General features: G+C 46.4%; 1 protein-coding gene across 2 annotated transcripts; it reads left to right on the top strand.

Moving 5' to 3' along the window:
• The first annotated feature begins 7592 nt into the window (after positions 1–7592).
• Positions 7593–15206, top strand: LOC135239626 (beta-3 adrenergic receptor-like). 2 transcript variants are annotated; one of them, XM_064308435.1, is made up of 3 exons: positions 7593–7952; positions 8044–9422; positions 14319–15206. In XM_064308435.1, the coding sequence occupies exons 2-3, from the start codon at positions 8188–8190 to the stop codon at positions 14335–14337; spliced, it is 1254 nt and encodes a 417-aa protein (XP_064164505.1). In that variant the 5' UTR covers positions 7593–7952; positions 8044–8187; the 3' UTR covers positions 14338–15206. The 2 variants fall into 2 exon arrangements, with proteins under 2 accessions (XP_064164505.1, XP_064164504.1); XM_064308434.1 differs by having other exon boundaries at positions 7593–9422.
• The last annotated feature ends 2750 nt before the right edge of the window (positions 15207–17956 follow it).

Genomic DNA, 17956 nt, shown 5'->3' with positions numbered 1-17956 from the left:
TGCATCATTCTTTCTGAGGAGATTTACCAAGGCATTCATTTGACAGTGACTCGATGTTCACCTGGCATGTGTGGAATCGCTTTTATTTTCATTGGATCTGACTCAAATTCAAATGCAAAAGCCTAGGTTGTGTTCTCATTTTCATGCACTTTATCTGATCATTTCAAAATGTAAATGCAATGTCCATTTCACATTCAATTTTTCTTGCCCTCTATGACCCAACCCGGTCATAATGTATTGGAAAATGGAAAACATATATATATATATATAGTAGACTCCTTTTTTATTCACACCCTTGATAAAGATTAACAAAACAGATCATATGAAATAAATTATATAAGTAATAAGCTTTATTTTATGCTAAAAAAAAGTAAAACCTACAATACTAGTAACATTTTGTTTTACTAATAAAAAAATTTCTTCCAGAAAACACCTGGATCAAAATTATTCACACCCTAATTATTATTTTAAATAAAATCCACCAAAAACAAATCTTCATAAATATACAGCTTATTTGAGGTTCATTGGAAGGTTAGGGAACTATACAGTGGCCTACAATGGTTTCCTGTTTCCCTAGGGTATAAAGAGGAGGGAACACATGTTTGAAATACTGGTGTTCAGTCATCATCATGGTGAAAGGCAAGGAACTCACTCAAAGCATCAGACAAAAGGTTATTGACCTCTACAGATCAGGAGATGGCTACAAAAAAATCCATAAAAAGTTAAAGATTCCGCTTTCCACCATTGTCCGTTAATAGGAAATTTAAGGCCACTGGAACAGTGACTAACCTTCCAGGTAGAGGATGCAAGTCTATCTTGCCCCCACGTGTAGTGAGGTGGATGGTTCAAGAGGCAAAAAGAAGTTCAAGGGCTACAGTTAAAGATCTGCAAAACAACCTGGCATCTTGGGGTTACAAGGTGTCACAAGCTACCATTCTACGACGCCTACATGACAATGGCCTTTATGGCAGAGTTGCAAGAAAGAAGCCTCGTTTGAAGACAATTCACCGAAAAAGGCACCTTGAATTCGCCAAACTACATCTGAACTACAGTTGGAACCGTGTCTTGTGGTCAGATGAAACAAAAATTGAGCTTTTTGAACAGGCATATCAGCGTTATGTTTGGCGATCAAAGAATGCAGGTAATATTGAAAAGCACCTCATCCCTACAGTGAAACGTGGTGGATCTTTACTGCTTTGGGGTTGTTTTGCATCCACAGGCCCTGGGGCCCTTGTTAAAATAGATGGAACCATGAAAGACGATTGTGGGTGCCAGCTCAAAGTACGTGGCAAATAATTTGAGTCACAAGAAATCGCTTGATAAGTGCACTTGGGCAGGAAGCTCAAGTGTATGGTCAGAATGGAACATGTTCAACAAGACAAAGATCTAAAGCAGTCGTCCAGAGTGGATGATGTGAGAGAGATCATGCTGAGAGTGGGGGTGAGGTAGATTCAGGTGTATAGTTTGTGGTAAGTAGTGTAACAATTGTTGGTAAAGGTTTGAGTGATAAGTGGGGGTATGGATTGAAGGGATGAGCTAAACAGATTGGGGAGTGAGTAGAAGTATAAGCATGGTTTTGGGAAGTGAGTTTAAGAGATTGGGAGTGAGTGTAAGAGATTGGGGGAGTGAGTAGAGATTGGGGGGAGGATGTAGAGATTGGGGGTGAGGTAAGAGATTGGGGGAGGAGTGAGTAGAGATTGGGGGAGTGTAAGATTGGGGGTGAGTGTAAGAGATTGGGAGTGAGGTAAAGATTGGGGGGAGTGAGTGTAAGAGATTGGGGGTGAGTGTAGAGATTGGGGGAGTGAAGAGATTGGGGAGTGAGTGTAAGAGATTGGGGGGGAGGAGTGTAAGAGATTGGGGGAGTGAGGTAAGAGATTGGGGAGTAGGTAAGAGATTGGGGAGTGAGTGTAAGAGATTGGGGGAGTGAGTGTAAGAGATTGGGGGGTGAGTAAGAGATGGGGGGAGTGTAAGAGATTGGGGGAGTGAGTGTAAGAGATTGGGGGGATGTAAGAGTTGGGGGGAGTGAGTGTAAGAGATTGGGGGTGGAGTGTAAGAGATTGGGGGGAGTGAGTGTAAGAGATTGGGGGAGTGAGTGTAAGAGATTGGGGGGTGAGTAAGAGATTGGGGGAGTGAGTGTAAGAGATTGGGGAGTGAGTGTAAGAGATTGGGGAGTGAGTGTAAGAGATTGGGGGGTGAGTGTAAGAGATTGGGGGTGAGTGTAAGAGATTGGGGGGTGAGGTAAGAGATTGGGGGGTGAGTGTAAGAGATTGGGGGGTGAGTAAGAGATTGGGGGTGAGTGTAAGAGATTGGGGGAGTGAGTGTAAGAGATTGGGGAGTGAGTGTAAGAGATTGGGGGTGGGGGTGAGTAAGAGATTGGGGGGTGAGTGTAAGAGATTGGGGGGTGAGGTAAGAGATTGGGGGGTGAGTGTAAGGGGGGAGTGGAGGATGGGGGTGAGTGTAAGAGATTGGGGGAGTGAGTGTAAGAGATTGGGGGGTGAGTGTAAGAGATTGGGGGGTGAGGTAAGAGATTGGGGGAGTGAGTGTAAGAGATTGGGGGAGGAGGTAAGAGATTGGGGGAGTGAGTGTAAGAGATTGGGGGAGTGAGTGTAAGAGATTGGGGGAGTGAGTGTAAGAGATTGGGGGGTGGTGTAAGAGATTGGGGGGTGAGTGTAAGAGATTGGGGGAGGAGTGTAAGAGATTGGGGGAGTGAGTGTAAGAGATTGGGGGAGTGAGTGTAAGAGATTGGGGGAGTGAGTGTAAGAGATTGGGGGAGTGAGTGTAAGAGATTGGGGGGTGAGTGTAAGAGATTGGGGGGTGGTGTGAGTGTAAGAGATTGGGGGAGTGAGTGTAAGAGATTGGGGGGTGAGTGTAAGAGATTGGGGGGGTGGTGTAAGGATTGGGGGAGTGAGTGTAAGAGATTGGGGGGGTGAGTAAGAGATTGGGGGTGAGTGTAGAGATTGGGGGGTGAGGTAAGAGATTGGGGGGTGAGTGTAAGAGATTGGGGGGGGTGAGTAAGAGATTGGGGAGTGAGTGTAAGAGATTGGGGGAGGAGTGTAAGAGATTGGGGGAGTGAGTGTAAGAGATTGGGGGAGTGAGGTAAGAGATTGGGGGAGTGAGTGTAAGAGATTGGGGGAGTGAGTGTAAGAGATTGGGGGAGTGAGTGTAAGAGATTGGGGGGAGTGAGGTGTAAGAGATTGGGGGGTGAGTGTAAGAGATTGGGGTAGTGAGTGTAGAGATTGGGGGAGTGAGTAAGAGATTGGGGGGTGAGTGTAAGAGATTGGGGTGGGGTGAGTAAGAGATTGGGGGGTGAGTGTAAGAGATTGGGGGAGTGAGTGTAAGAGATTGGGGGGTGATGTAAGAGATTGGGGGGGTGAGGTGTAAGAGATTGGGGGTGGGTGAGTAAGAGATTGGGGGAGTGAGTGTAAGAGATTGGGGGAGTGAGTGTAAGAGATTGGGGGGTGAGTGTAAGAGATTGGGGGGGTGAGTAAGAGATTGGGGGGGGAGTGTAAGAGATTGGGGGAGTGAGTGTAAGAGATTGGGGAGTGGAGTGTAAGAGATTGGGGGTGAGGAGATTGGGGGTGAGTAAGAGATTGGGGGGGTGAGTGTAAGAGATTGGGGAGTGAGTGTAAGAGATTGGGGGTGAGTGTAAGAGATTGGGGTGAGTGAGAGATTGGGGATGAAGAGATTGGGGGAGTGATGTAAGAGATTGGGGGGTGAGGTGTAAGAGATTGGGGGAGTGAGTGTAAGAGATTGGGGGGGAGGTGTAGAGATTGGGGGGGGTGAGTAAGAGATTGGGGGAGTGAGTGTAAGAGATTGGGGTGGGGTGATAGAGATTGGGGAGTGAGTAAGAGATTGGGGGTGAGGGTGTAAGAGATTGGGGGGTGAGTGTAAGAGATTGGGGGAGTGAGTGTAAGAGATTGGGGGAGTGAGTGTAAGAGATTGGGGGTGAGTGTAGAGATTGGGTGGGAGTGTAGAGATTGGGGGAGTGAGTGTAAGAGATTGGGGTGGGGGTGAGTGTAAGAGATTGGGGGGAGTGAGTGTAAGAGATTGGGGGAGTGAGTGTAAGAGATTGGGGGTGAGTGTAAGAGATTGGGGAGTGAGTGTAAGAGATTGGGGGGAGTGAGTGTAAGAGATTGGGGGGGAGTGAGTGTAAGAGATTGGGGTTGGGAGTGAGTAAGAGATTGGGGGGGAGTGAGTGTAAGAGATTGGGGGTGGGAGTGAGTAAGAGATTGGGGGGGCGTGAGTGTAAGAGATTGGGGGGAGCTGTAAATTAGAACTAATTGAAAAACCGAGGGCAGAGCTGCATTCGGTTGCGGATCAGGATTAACGGATTTCTGGCAGGTGCTTCTTCTGTCACAACTGACACGGGGAAATCCTGTAAAATGAGTGCTAAGCCTAGCATGACAAGAAGATAAGCAGAAAAACAGCAGCAGACTCGGCTAAAAGGTCAGGGATACAAATTTACTTCCCTGGAACTAGTCAGAGGCCATTATATGGGAGAGATTTAATGTCCTTTTTATCTGACAGAATTTGCAGGTAAATAATCAATTTGAGCCCCCATTTTAGCCTGGAAGGAAACATGAGTATTACCTGCCATTCATCTTTGAGCAGCACTACCAGCTTACTGCAAGTGTCCTCTTCTGCTCTCAAGCCGAAAACAACACAAGAAAGAGCCACAGACTAAGGAAACAAATTCAAATGTGTCAGAACTTTCCCTGATGTTTTGAAGTTTTTGACAGAACATCAAAAAAAAAAAACATTTTGATTTGGCAGATCAGTTCAAAAACATTCCTGGATTCAATCGGCAAATCTAGAAGAATTGCTTACAGTACATGGCACTCAAAAATATATTGTTTCCACAGTTTCCAAAGTTTCTTGTTGAGTTACAGGAACCCACAGTGAAAATGTTCAATGGAGGCCTGGATGTCTTCGTGCTGTACATCGTGTATGATGATAACAAGGCTTCTCATATCATGATCTCCCTCCATACATATGTAGGTTTGGGGGGAGATGGGAAGACATGTGACACCCAATAACTTCATGCATGCATTGTCCCCCTCATCTAGGTGGTCCAGCAGGGTGTCACCATCAAAGCTGCAATGAAACCTGTGCCTACTGTGCCCTCCATAATGTTGAGGACAAAGTTTTTCTGTCTTGATTTGGCTCTGTGGGCCACCATTTTAGATCTTAGATTTTAGATTATAATCAAAAAATCCTCATGTGGTTAAAGTGCAGACTCTCAGCTTTTATTAAAAAGGTATTTTTATACACTTTGGTCTCACCTAGAAATAACAGCACTTTTTATATGGAGCACCCCCATTTTAGGACGCCATAATGTTTAGGACAAATGGCTCCACATATTAGATTTGTCAGGAGTGTTCAGTTGCTCATACTAACATGTTCGTAACGTTTGGAAAACAAACACTAAAACATTTTTAAAAAACATTAAAAACACTAGAATGTTAAAGAGCAAGCATGCGAGTCGCCAGCTGAGCAGCGCCAGGTCGCATATTGACAAAGTCAAAGTTTTTTTTTTTTAAAGTATCACAGGTACAGTCGTGATTGTGATCCCGTGTCTATGCACGTTCAGGAACATCAGCCACTGCACTTGGCTCAGCGTGTTTCACCTCTCCAGAGGGAGGGTGGGTTTCAGTGCTCATTGGTTTAAAACTATATTCATGCATTGAACCCCTGGAGCAGAAACACTTTGGGATGTCTCAGCCCTGCTACATTGCATCCTAGCCAATAAGAGCTGCTCCGCTGGGTGGGGGTGGGGGTGGGGGTGGGGACGGCGGTGGGCTCGGAGGGGGGCTAACAGGTGTGTGTGCTGCCGCCATCTTGTTTGTGTGGAGGTATGTGGGACGCAGAACTGGGCTGTTTCTGAGTTGACTCAGCTGAATGAAGATTTTTATCTCAAGGGTACGATGAGGTTGTTAAACCTGGCATTTGAAAACACAAACTCTTGACTACAGGGGAAATAAGTTTTCTTTAATGGTCTCAAAGTGCTGTATAGGTAGCAAACTCATATGCAGGAACAATGCACAGCGGCAGACAAGATCTGCAATCAGGATCTAGCTTTCAGTGTCAGGAAACCCCCTCGCTGATAAACCCGCGAGTCTCTACCATTCTGTTCAGCTCGTACTGCTATGCTGCACGTCAACGGTCTTGGCTTGAAACATCCGGGCAAATGCCATCTGCAAGCGATTAATTAGCAAAGTTCGATTCATTGTGGCTAACCACACTGCTGTCCCGTGAAAGAGGCTGGAAATGACGCTGACGATTGAGAACAAGATCAATGACATTTTTTCATGGGTCTGTCACGAAACCCTGCTAACATTGTCTAGATGCTGGCATGGTCACCCTGATCCTGCTAAGCAACTTTTATCAGGTCAAGATGATGCTAATACAAGAACAGTAACAATAGTAACAACACTACTACGACTACTGCTACTACTACTACTACAACTACAAATAATAATAATGAATTTGTGTGTGTGTGTGTGTGTGTGTGTGTGTGTGTGTGTGTGTAAGTTTATCTTATCTGTGTTTTTCATTGGTTAACCTCGGTGGTGATATTGGACGATATTGTCACAAAACATGAGTGCAATAATACTTTTCGGTCCCTGTTGTTACCATCTCTTTCATAACATTTCTGGATTATCATTGCAACATGTAAGGCAATCGGGTTACAACAGGCCACCTATTATATTAAAAGACTGAGCAAATAGCTTTGGCTCCGCATACATTTGTTGTCAACTGTTTCTGTTGCTATGGTGCACTGAACAGAGTGACTTTGCAGCATGGTTTCCACTAATTCAGGAAGAGCCTAACCACCAGTCTTAGGTAGACCGTATAATCGGCAATAGTACATCATGTTCTATGCAGTGCGCAGAGGAGCAGGAAGACGTGTGAACTGAAATCAACTCAAACCAAAATAGGCTACTGCGGTGGTGCACGGCCCTGCGGTGACATTTTGTTCAAGACAAACACGACCTTAAAAGTATAGAGTTAGAGGACCGAGAATTGGCTAGGCGCATCTGAAAACTTGCTTGCAATTTAGCCATGTTAAAAAAAATTTCAAAAATGTTTTGCGATAACGCCATATATTTTTCATATTCATAACACATAGCTTTATTTTTTTTTTGACACAGGCTTCATGTGGCGTTTCACATACAGCCATTGGAATAGGAACCATCTGCAAGCAATCATCGAATTACACTGCTTTATTCCTCTAAAAAATTTAAAATCACTAATCCATATCTTTAAAACGGAAATAGAAAAGTACCTGACCGATTGTTTTATTATTATTATTATTATTATTATTATTATTATTATTATAACAATAATACTAACGTATAGTAATAATAATCACGGGAAAGTGCTCTTTAGTTTTTCTTCGGCACATTTCAACCCGAGGTTTTACAGAACTTCCCACGCACAGTTTAGCGCGACAAGAAAATGCTTCACTTTATGGTGAACATATTGATGCGCTGCGACGCGAAACGACACTGTACAGCATTTTAGCGGCGTCTTGGTTTACACGCTTTGCGCACGGTCCCTCCCCTCGCGCAGTGGTGCGAATAAAGTTCTTTCAGACTGAGCCGGGCGTGCACTTGTCACTGCTGCCCCACGAGGACACAAGAGCCCGGAAGGAGGGGATAGGATGCATTGAAAATGCAACGTTAATTTTTTCGACAGGACTGCTCCAACTCTCATGCCCGACTGGATGATACGTTATCGAACCGAAACTCGGAATAAAAGTCCGCTCGTTTTGTTTTAATACAACTTTTTTACAACTTGGTCGCAGTCTTCCAAGGTTTCTTATTTTGGAAAGATATGAAAGACAAAGAAAATCTGTGTAATTATTATTATTATCATTATTGGTCTTTCTACAACAGTATGAAGACACAAACATCTGAAGAGAAGTCACATATATCTGCTTGCTCGTTTTGGTAAGTTTAGAAAATATCTGTGGATATTTCATTTGGAAATATGAATTGCTGTCGTAATGTCGCAACCATACAAGGTGTCATATCACTTTAGGTCTGGTCCTGGGACTTTAACAGAGAATGCCAGCTCCATTATTGAGCTCAAAGGATCCTTCTGTAGTTCGGGGGAACTATTGACCAGTATACCCACAATGAAACCAAAAGGCATTTCAAGCTCTCTACAGGCAGAACTGGCTTGATGGAAAATGTGTCAGATTGTCTTAAGCATCTTCTTGCTGATCACCTGATTGAGCACGCTGGCATGAATGACACGGGGCCCTACCACCCTGCTGGGGGACTGTGGCTCGGCATGGCCATAGCAGCCATCGTCCTGGTCATCGTGGCGGGAAACACGCTCGTGATCGTGGCCATCGTGCGCACCGCTCAGCTGCAGACCACCACCAACATCTTTGTCACGTCGCTGGCCTTCGCCGACCTCATCGTCGGGGGCCTGGTGGTGCCCCTGGGGGCCACTACCGTGGTGACAGGCAACTGGCAGCTTGACAAGCGCTTCTGCGAACTCTGGATCTCGCTGGACATTCTGTGCGTGACGGCGAGCATCGAGACGCTGTGCGCGGTCGCTGTGGACCGCTACGTGGCCATCACGCAGCCGCTCCGGCACCGCGCGCTCCTGAGCAAGCAGCGGGCGCGGCTGGCCGTGTGCGCGGTGTGGGCGGTGGCCGCGCTCATCTCCTTTGTGCCCGTCATGACGCGGTATTACCGCGTACAGGACACGGCTGACCGTGAGGCTCAGGACTGCTACAGAGATGACACCTGCTGCGACTTCATCACCAACAGACCCTACGCCGTCGTCTCCTCTGCGGTGTCCTTCTACATCCCGCTCGGGGTGATGATCTTTGTCTACGCCCGTGTCCTCCTCATCGCCTCGCGCCAACAGCGGGCCATCAACAGGGAGCAGCTCCGCTTCTGGTCGCACAGGTCACACTGCGAGGCCCCCGGCCTTCACCGGCGGGCATCGGAGGGGGCGCAGGCCTGGGTGGCAGCCATGCGGGAGCGGCGGGCGCTCGCCACTGTGGGCATCATCATGGGCTCCTTCACCCTGTTCTGGCTGCCCTTCTTCATCGCCAACATCGCCAATGTCTGTGGGCAACGAGCACCTTACGAGCTTTTCACCTTCCTCAACTGGCTGGGCTACGCCAACTCGGGCCTGAACCCCATCATCTACTGCCACAGCCCAGAGTTTCGGGCTGCGTTCCGCGCCCTGCTGTGCCGGCCCCCACCGCGCCCACGCATCAACCGCCTCTACCAGGGGTGCCAGGCGCACTGGCCCTGCCCCACGAGCGAGGCGGAGAGAGGCGGGGCACTGACGAGCGGGACCCCGGGGTGGTTTTGGGGGAAGGATCCCCCTGCTGAACCCCCCGAATCGAACGGCAGCATGCGGCTGGAAAGCTCTTCTGAGCTCCAGAATGAGGCGTAAGTCACACCCTTCTTTCTGACCCCGTTACGCAGCACCTAGCCACTCTCACAGCCTGCTTTGCATTGGGCTGGGCAGCAGGACTGAGTAGTTCTGTAAAATAAACTGATCACATTCATTTCCAGATCAGAAATATACTGCAAAGCAACAATTCTTCAGTACGATTTATGAAAACCTCATATGCATTTCCACTTAGCAATTACAGTATATATATTCTATATTTCCATATAGTCTGGGGGGGCGGGGGCGGGGGCGGGGGCGGGGGTGGGGATGGGGGGGGCTGTCGCTGGCCATCTCCATGCCCTCCTGGTGCCCAGGGCTGAAGTCACTGCCCCACATGGAAAGGGAACCAGTCTAGATCATTCTCATCCCAGCATAGTCCAACCACCCTTACATCACATGATCTTATTTATCTCTGTATATATATTTATCCAAGTCTGCTTAACGTCTACACAGATATTTTACTGAAGGAATTCAGGTTCAGATCAAATGTACAAGACGGGTCTTCCCCACCGAGGAAGTCTACAATCATCTGATAACAAATTCAGTTTTAGCACTGGCACAGTTCTGGCACAGTGGAGCGTGCCCGTGTTGGGCCAGTTTGAGGGAGGGTGCCCGTGTTGGGCCGGTTTGAGGGAGGGTGCCCGTGTTGGGCCGGTTTGAGGGAGCGTGCCCGTGTTGGGCGAGTTTGAGGGAGCGTGCCCGTGTTGGGCGAGTTTGAGGGAGCGTGCCCGTGTTGGGCCAGTTTGAGGGAGGGTGCCCGTGTTGGGCCGGTTTGAGGGAGGGTGCCCGCGTTGGGCCGGTTTGAGGGAGGGTGCCCGCGTTGGGCGAGTTTGAGGGAGGGTGCCCGTGTTGGGCGAGTTTGAGGGAGGGTGCCCGTGGGCGGTTGAGGGAGCGTGCCCGTGTGGCGGTTGAGGGAGGTGCCCGTGTTGGGCGAGTTTGAGGGAGCGTGCCCGTGTTGGGCGAGTTTGAGGGAGGGTGCCCGTGTTGGGCGAGTTTGAGGGAGCGTGCCCGTGTTGGGCCGGTTTGAGGGAGCGTGCCCGTGTTGGGCGAGTTTGAGGGAGCGTGCCCGTTGGGCCGGTTTGAGGGAGGGTGCCCGTGTTGGGCCGGTTTGAGGGAGCGTGCCCGTGTTGGGCGAGTTTGAGGGAGGGTGCCCGCGTTGGGCATGTTGAGGGAGCGTGCCGTGTGGCGTTGAGGCGTGCCCGTGTTGGGCGGTTTGAGGGAGGGTGCCCGTGTTGGGAAGTTTGAGGGAGCGTGCCCGTGTTGGGCCAGTTTGAGGGAGCGTGCCCGTGTTGGGCGAGTTTGAGGGAGCGTGCCCGTGTTGGGCCGGTTTGAGGGAGCGTGCCCGTGTTGGGCGAGTTTGAGGGAGGGTGCCCGCGTTGGGCCAGTTTGAGGGAGGGTGCCCTCGTTGGGCCATTTTGAGGGAGCGTGCCCGTGTTGGGCCGGTTTGAGGGAGGGTGCCCGTGTTGGGCCGGTTTGAGGGAGCGTGCCCACATTTGGTTTGTGGGTCCTGGCATTTCATGCGGCACTGCTGGGTACAGAGAAGGGGTCATAGCCTGGTGGCAGAGTTCTCTCCATTGGGAGCAGAACAGGGCCTGGGTGGCACAGAATGAGCAGTCAGGGGCAGTGTTATGTGCCTCTGCAAATCAATACACATAAACCACTATCAAATCAAACAGAGCACAATCTCCAGGATGCTGCATTGGGAATTGAGGTTGTGAATGCTAGTATAGCACAGGTAGTACAGCTATCTATCCATGAAGAACACCCAGAACCTCAGAGATAAAAAAAAATTGGGAATGGAGGTCTTGAACTCTGAAACATATATATTTGTAATGCTGAAAGTAATATTAAATTACACTAACATGAAGCTTTTAGCCTATACTACTGATTAAAACAGCCTATACCTGATGATAGATACCTTATGACTAACATATGCTAATTTTTATTTAAGCATCTAGTTAAAATGAAGTTTAAATGAACCAATAGCTAAGCTAAGCACTTATGCAAGGAATAATAATAATAATAATAATAACAACAATAATAACAACAATAATAACAACAATAATAATAAATGTATTATTATTATTATTATTATTATTATTGATTCAATTTCAGTGAAAAAAAAACATTTTCAGTATTTTTGGACTTTTAAAACTGTGAGATTTTTATGATCATCCTACAACAAGGGCCTTTTGGGCCGTTCCGCTTGTGTCCACCTGCCAAGGTAGCACAAATGGCCAAATAGCGCAAGGTTCACTTTAACAACCAGAGCCCAGATCACATTTAACCGCACTGGTTCCCAGGTTTGGCACTTTGGCTAGAGAGAAATCCTAAAAGTAGACAAACTCTGGGGGAGAAAGCACACACACCTGAACGCTGGCTGGGGGAGAGAGCACACACACCTGAACACCAGCTGGGGGAGAGAGCACACACACCTGAACACCGGCTGGGGGAGAGAGCACACACACCTGAACACCGGCTGGGGGAGAGCACACACACCTGAACACCGGCTGGGGGAGAGAGCACACACACCTGAACACGGCTGGGGGAGGAAGGCACACACACCTGAACGCGGCTGGGGGAGGGACACACACCTGAACACCGGCTGGGGGAGAAAGCACACACACCTGAACGCTGGCTGGGGGAGGCAGCACACACACCTGAACACCGGCTGGGGGAGAAAGCACACACACCTGAACACCGGCTGGGGGAGAAAGCACACACACCTGAACGCCGGCTGGGGGAGAGAGCACACACACCTGAACGCCGGCTGGGGGAGAGAGCACACACACCTGAACGCCGGCTGGGGGAGGCAGCACACACACCTGAACGCCGGCTGGGGGAGAGAGCACACACACCTGAACGCCAGCTGGGGGAGAGATCACACACACCTGAACATCAGCTGGGGGAGGGAGCACACACACCTGAACGCCGGCTGGAGGAGAGAGCACACACACCTGAACACCGGCTGGGGGAGAGAGCACACACACCTGAACACCGGCTGGGGGAGAGAGCACACACACCTGAACACCGGCTGGGGGAGAGAGCACACACACCTGAACACCGGCTGGGGGAGAGAGCACACACACTTGGGTTGTGTTAACTAATCAGCCCTGGTGCTTAAAGGTGTGCTTCTCTCCACAGGGCTTAGACCGGGAGCTCGCTTCAAGACAGCGCGCACACGCCAACACAACATTAAATAAACAAACACCTTCACCCTTCCCCCTCACGGGTTCCGGGCAAAAACAAAAAGCTGAAACAGTAAACTAAAATAATGACGACAAAAGACCCAGCGTGAAACCCAGCGACAGCTTTTCAGCTCGCCACTGGGATCCGCTGGCGAACTTTTCAGCAGACCAGTTGTCTTCAAGTGCTATGATAAACAAAACACAGAAACAGGCGCTCTCTCTGTGTGAGCTCCCGGACCGAATGCCACAATCTAAGTCTTTTAATGCCCAGAAGCGCCCATTGCTGTTAATACTGGTATGATTACCACCCTACTGGTAAAATAGCATGGAAAAGATAGCATTATGTTATATATTCATTTAATACAGGTATGATTACCACCCTACTGGTAAAACAGCATGGAAAAGATAGCATTATGTTATATATTCATTCAATAATGGTATGATTATAAGATTCTGCCTGATTGACTAGGACTGTATGAGAGACTCAGCTATCCTGGACTACCACAGACTCTGCCAGATCCCAAATCATTCTCAAATTGGGCGTGGAAATCATGTAAAGTGTTCCTAGCTTTAGGGACCTTCAGTTGGTTGTGTGAGGGGGCATTTTTTACCTATTTTTTTATTGAAAACATTTTTTTCAGTTCATGGAATTTTCCGGTATTCTCATAATTCTGTACATCACGCAGAAGTCCCTCTGTGCAGGCTAAGGTGTGGAAACTTGGCACATTTATGGTATAAATTGTATGAATTTGAAAGCCTAGTCGCTCAATCAGTGCCCAATCTCACTAATGCTCTTCAGGCTGAATTGAAGCTCCAACATCTAGTGTAAATCCTTCCCAGAAGAGTGGAGGTTGTTACAGCAGCAAAGGTTGGGCCAACTCCATATTAATGCCAGTAATTTTGGATGAAGTGTTGAATGTCAGGTGTCCACTCACTTTTGGCCATGTTGTGTATTTGAGTCCAGCCTTCATTTGCAGTCCTCTCTTGCAGGCTTATCACAGGGGCATTGTCATTGTAAAACAGGAAAGGGCCTTCCCCAAACTGTTGGGGAGGCAGAGAATCATCTGGAATATCATTGTATGCTGTAGGATTAAGATTTGCCTTGACTGGAACTAAGGGGCCTAGCCCAAACCATGAAAAACAGTCCCAGACTAAGGGGTGTACAGATACTTTTGGTCATATAGCATATATCTGGGATCCCATTGATCTTCAGACATTCCAATAGGACAGGCCACAACACTGAGAACACAGAGGCCAGCTGCATTACAGCCATTCGGTGGATGTTTTTTGCACTCGACAACATGTAGATGACAGGTCTGCCTTGAGCAGGTAACAGCCAGCCAATCGCATTCACTCCCTGTGGGTGAGTGAACTTTAACCTCTCCTCAAATCCTCAGAGGTTTATTACAATGACATGCCCATCCTCCGTGCCCCTTCATACACTTTCCTAAGCCCTTCATATGAAAGTACCATGATTGGAAAATCTCAACACGTGCTTGTTAACTTACTTACTAAGTTACTTTTAGACATTTGAAGTTGTTATTTATCAAGCAAGTGTTTCTCTGTATCTCTTTGGACACTTTAAGGATATTTTAGCTGCACCTTGGCTAAGGTTGGTTTTAGCACTGTCCCACAACTTGCAAAATAATTTAAGTCTGCAAAAACAATCATGCAATAACACCTCATTTGTGTTCCTGCCTACAGGAGACAGCCATCAACATGAGCACAAGATGGCCGGTGACTGTGAGAGACTTCACTGTGCTCGGCCCAGCTGGGGAAACTGATCAAAGCAGCAAGAAACAGCATCTGTGACTGGTTGTCAATATGCTGAATGTGAGGGGCCAGCTAATCATAGGGAGGATAAATGGAGCTCTCTTCTGACATGGAGGAAGGAGAATACTCGGTACAACCAAGCTCAGTATCATGAAATAACCTGGACCTTAAATCAGAATTCTGCTGTATGAAAAACTTTTCAACAAAACTAAAAAGTTCACTTGCTGTTCTTATATCCTTGTTCTTGTATTTTTTTTTTTTTTGCATTCTCTGTGAGAGCTGTGAAATTGTTAAACAAAGTGGCATTACCTTATTTGACAATATTTCTAAGGCTTTTGTGTAAAATAGTAGAAATGAAATAAAGATTTTATGCTTTTCCTTTTAATTGAAGGGTTACATTTGTAAAGTTTGTAGTGTATAACTGTTAAACACCCTCCTCCACTAAAAAAAAAAAAAAACATTTTTTAAGCTTTTAAGCAGTACGAACAATACATATCTGAAGATTGAACAGTAAAACTTTTATACATTGTGAGGCAATTATTTTCATACAGTTTTTAGAGTTCTTACACACCTCTTTTTCACAGTACGACAGCATAAACAGGATATATAGGAACACCCCTATGTTTCCTTCAGAAGTGTATTATCTTAATTCACGCTACACTGGTGGGCCCCCCAAGTCCAAGATACCTAACGCTAACTAGTATTTCACCCCACTGAATGTACATCAACATGATAAATGCTTTGAGTTGTAATAACATCTGCTGCAGAAGACTGTGTTGACCAGACTTCACTTCTGCAAATAAACCTATGGTTCTCCTAGATGTGCACTCTTACTGTCTTTAACTTTACATGCTTGACAGTCCTTTAACGTAACCAGTTTTACTTTTCACAGACCTCAGGTAAGTATCAACAATTCTTTCCGGAACACTTATTTAACTAATTTAACTAATATAACTATTTCCTGCCCTGTGATAGATTGGTGGCCTGTCCAGGGTGTGTTCCTGCCTCTCGCCCAATGCACGCAGGGATAGCTCAGGACCCTGCTCAGGATATGGATGGATAACTATTTTCCATAACTTATTTAAAGGATAAGTCTGGCTTCGTAATTCAAAATTTTTCTGTATTGTCAACATATCCTATGAAAAGACGACAATGAATATATACAAGCAACAGGTCATGTCCAATCGGCCAATGTATGTGGCCAAATATAGCCAATATCCTAGAAATCATAGAACTTGTTAACATAACAACATAACATAAAATCTCGTTCAAGATGCCATCAGGTCCACAAGCTTTTTTAGATTTGAGGGCCTACAGTTTCTTAAGGAGTTCCTGCTCAATAATTGGGGAGTCTAATGGATTCTGATTGTCTTTTATAGCTAGCTCCAGTTTAGTCAGCTTCTCATGAATTTGAGATTGCTCTGTGTTTACATCAATTTGAACAGTGTGGTACAGTGTTTTAAAATGAGTTGTCCATATATCACTGTTTTGTATAGCCAATTCCTGGTGTTGAGGTTTGTTTAGGTGTTTCCAATGTTGCCAAAGTTGTTTGTGTTGATTGCCTCCTCAATTAGTGTCAGTTGCTGTTTGTTGTATTGTTGTTTTTGAGTCTGAGTATATTTTTGTAGAGTTTTTTGGTCTCACAGTAAAGAAAGTGTATATCAGCATTATGGGGGTCTCTGTGTTTTTGGTTTGATAGCATTCTAAGTTTTTTCCTAATCATTTTACAATCTGTTTCGAACCAGCTGTTATTTGTTGCAGTTTTTGGTTTGTTTGTGGGCAATTTCAGTTGTGCCTCCTTTGCTGTTTGTCTGAATATATTGTTAATATTGTTTACTGCTAGATTGAGGCTTTCTTTACTGTAAGAGTATGTAAAATATAGAAAGTTATCTAGAAGTGTTTGGATTTTTGGGGTATCAATTGCTTTCTGGTATTGTTCTGCACTGTTTTGGTCCCATCTGTATGAATTTCTGATATTGTACAGCTTACTGGGTTGTGTGTGTGTGTGCCATTTTAATGTCTGATCTTTTAATAAACAGGGTATGGTGGCTGTGATCAGACAGAGGGGTTAGTGGTTTGACAGTGAATGAGCTGAGAGAGGAAGGGTCAATGTCTGTGATCATGTAATCTACAGTACTGTGGCCAAGAGGTGAGCAGGAGGTGAATCTACCCAGGCTGTCCCTCCGTACCCTACCATTGACAAAGTACAGACTGAGGCTCTGACAGAGCTGCAGGAGGTCCCTTCCACTCTTGTTGATGATCTGATCACTATTGCTCCTGTGGGGGAGAGTGAAAGTGTGAGAGACATTTTCATTTGAGATGTAAATGTCCCCTTGTGGATCTGTGAGTTCAGAAAGTGTTCCTGTGCGCGTGTTTGTGTCCCCACAGATGAGCACATTTCCCTAGGCCTGGAAATGACATGTCTCTGTCTCACGGGTGGGGAAGATGTCCTCTGAGAAGTAGGGGGATTCGGAGGGGGGGATATATATTGCACTAATAAACAAATCAGTTTTTGTTAATAGGAGCTCTTTTTTAGTTTTAACCATATGTAACATTTTTAGGGGGTCAATTTGATTATGTAGATCACATTTATACCAAATGATTAATCCTCCAGATCCTCTACCTCCATTAGTGTTGCTGTGTTTCTGAGATGGTACTATTATTTCTCTATAACCATTCGGACAGTAGGTGACAGTGTCAGCTTTACACCATGTCTCCTGTAGAATGATGATGTCAACCTTTAAGGTTTGTTTTGAGTTCTGGGACTAAACTCTTCAGCCCAAAGGTTGAAGATTTTAGGCCCTGGATATTCCACATGCATACTGAAAGGGATTTCATTACAAAAGAGAGATGGCATGGGTAAAACAGATAAAACAGTAACTACAGGATTGTCAAGAGAGGTATGAACATTGAACTGTATAACATGTGGTGTTTACTGTATTTTGTAAACGTGTGTGTGTGTGTGTGTGTGTGTGGTGTGTATGTGTGTGTGTGAATGCGTGTGTGTGTGTGTGTGTGTGTGTGTGCATGCGTGTGTGTGTGTGTGTGTGTGTGTGTGAGTATGTGTGGCTAATGATAACATCATTAGAGCTGACATGTTTGAACAATATCTAAAATTTTCTTTCAACAATATAAAATTATTTTAACTTTTTTTTTTTAAGTAGTAAAAATAATAAATAAATAAATTAGGTCATAATTAAGTCATTTGAGTATAGTTTGAGTGTGTGTGTGTGTGTGTTTCATTATGACACTAATTCAGCTTAGTGCAGATGTACTGGAGGAGCTGTTTAATCTCACACATTCCTTCAGAGTCCACTCGTCCTTGGAGGACCTCTGCGCAGCTGCGTGGGGCCTGGTGTGGTTCTGCATGCTGTTGCTGTCGGCTGGGGCTGGGCAGGGGCCGAGGGCCAGGCTCTTGGTTCTGGCAGCGTCTCTGGTTTGGTGGGTGGTAGTAGCCTGGGCCATGGCCTGTCTGGCTGTGCTGCTGGAGGTAGTGATGTTCTGGTGGAGTGGGGGGCCTGTGTGGTTCGCTGGGTCTGGGTGGATGTCTGGGAGGTCTTTGGCTCCTG

This window comes from Anguilla rostrata, chromosome 14 (assembly GCF_018555375.3).
Source record: "Anguilla rostrata isolate EN2019 chromosome 14, ASM1855537v3, whole genome shotgun sequence".
Classification (NCBI taxonomy): Eukaryota; Metazoa; Chordata; class Actinopteri; order Anguilliformes; family Anguillidae; genus Anguilla; species Anguilla rostrata.
This window is presented reverse-complemented; position numbering and strand designations above follow the sequence as displayed.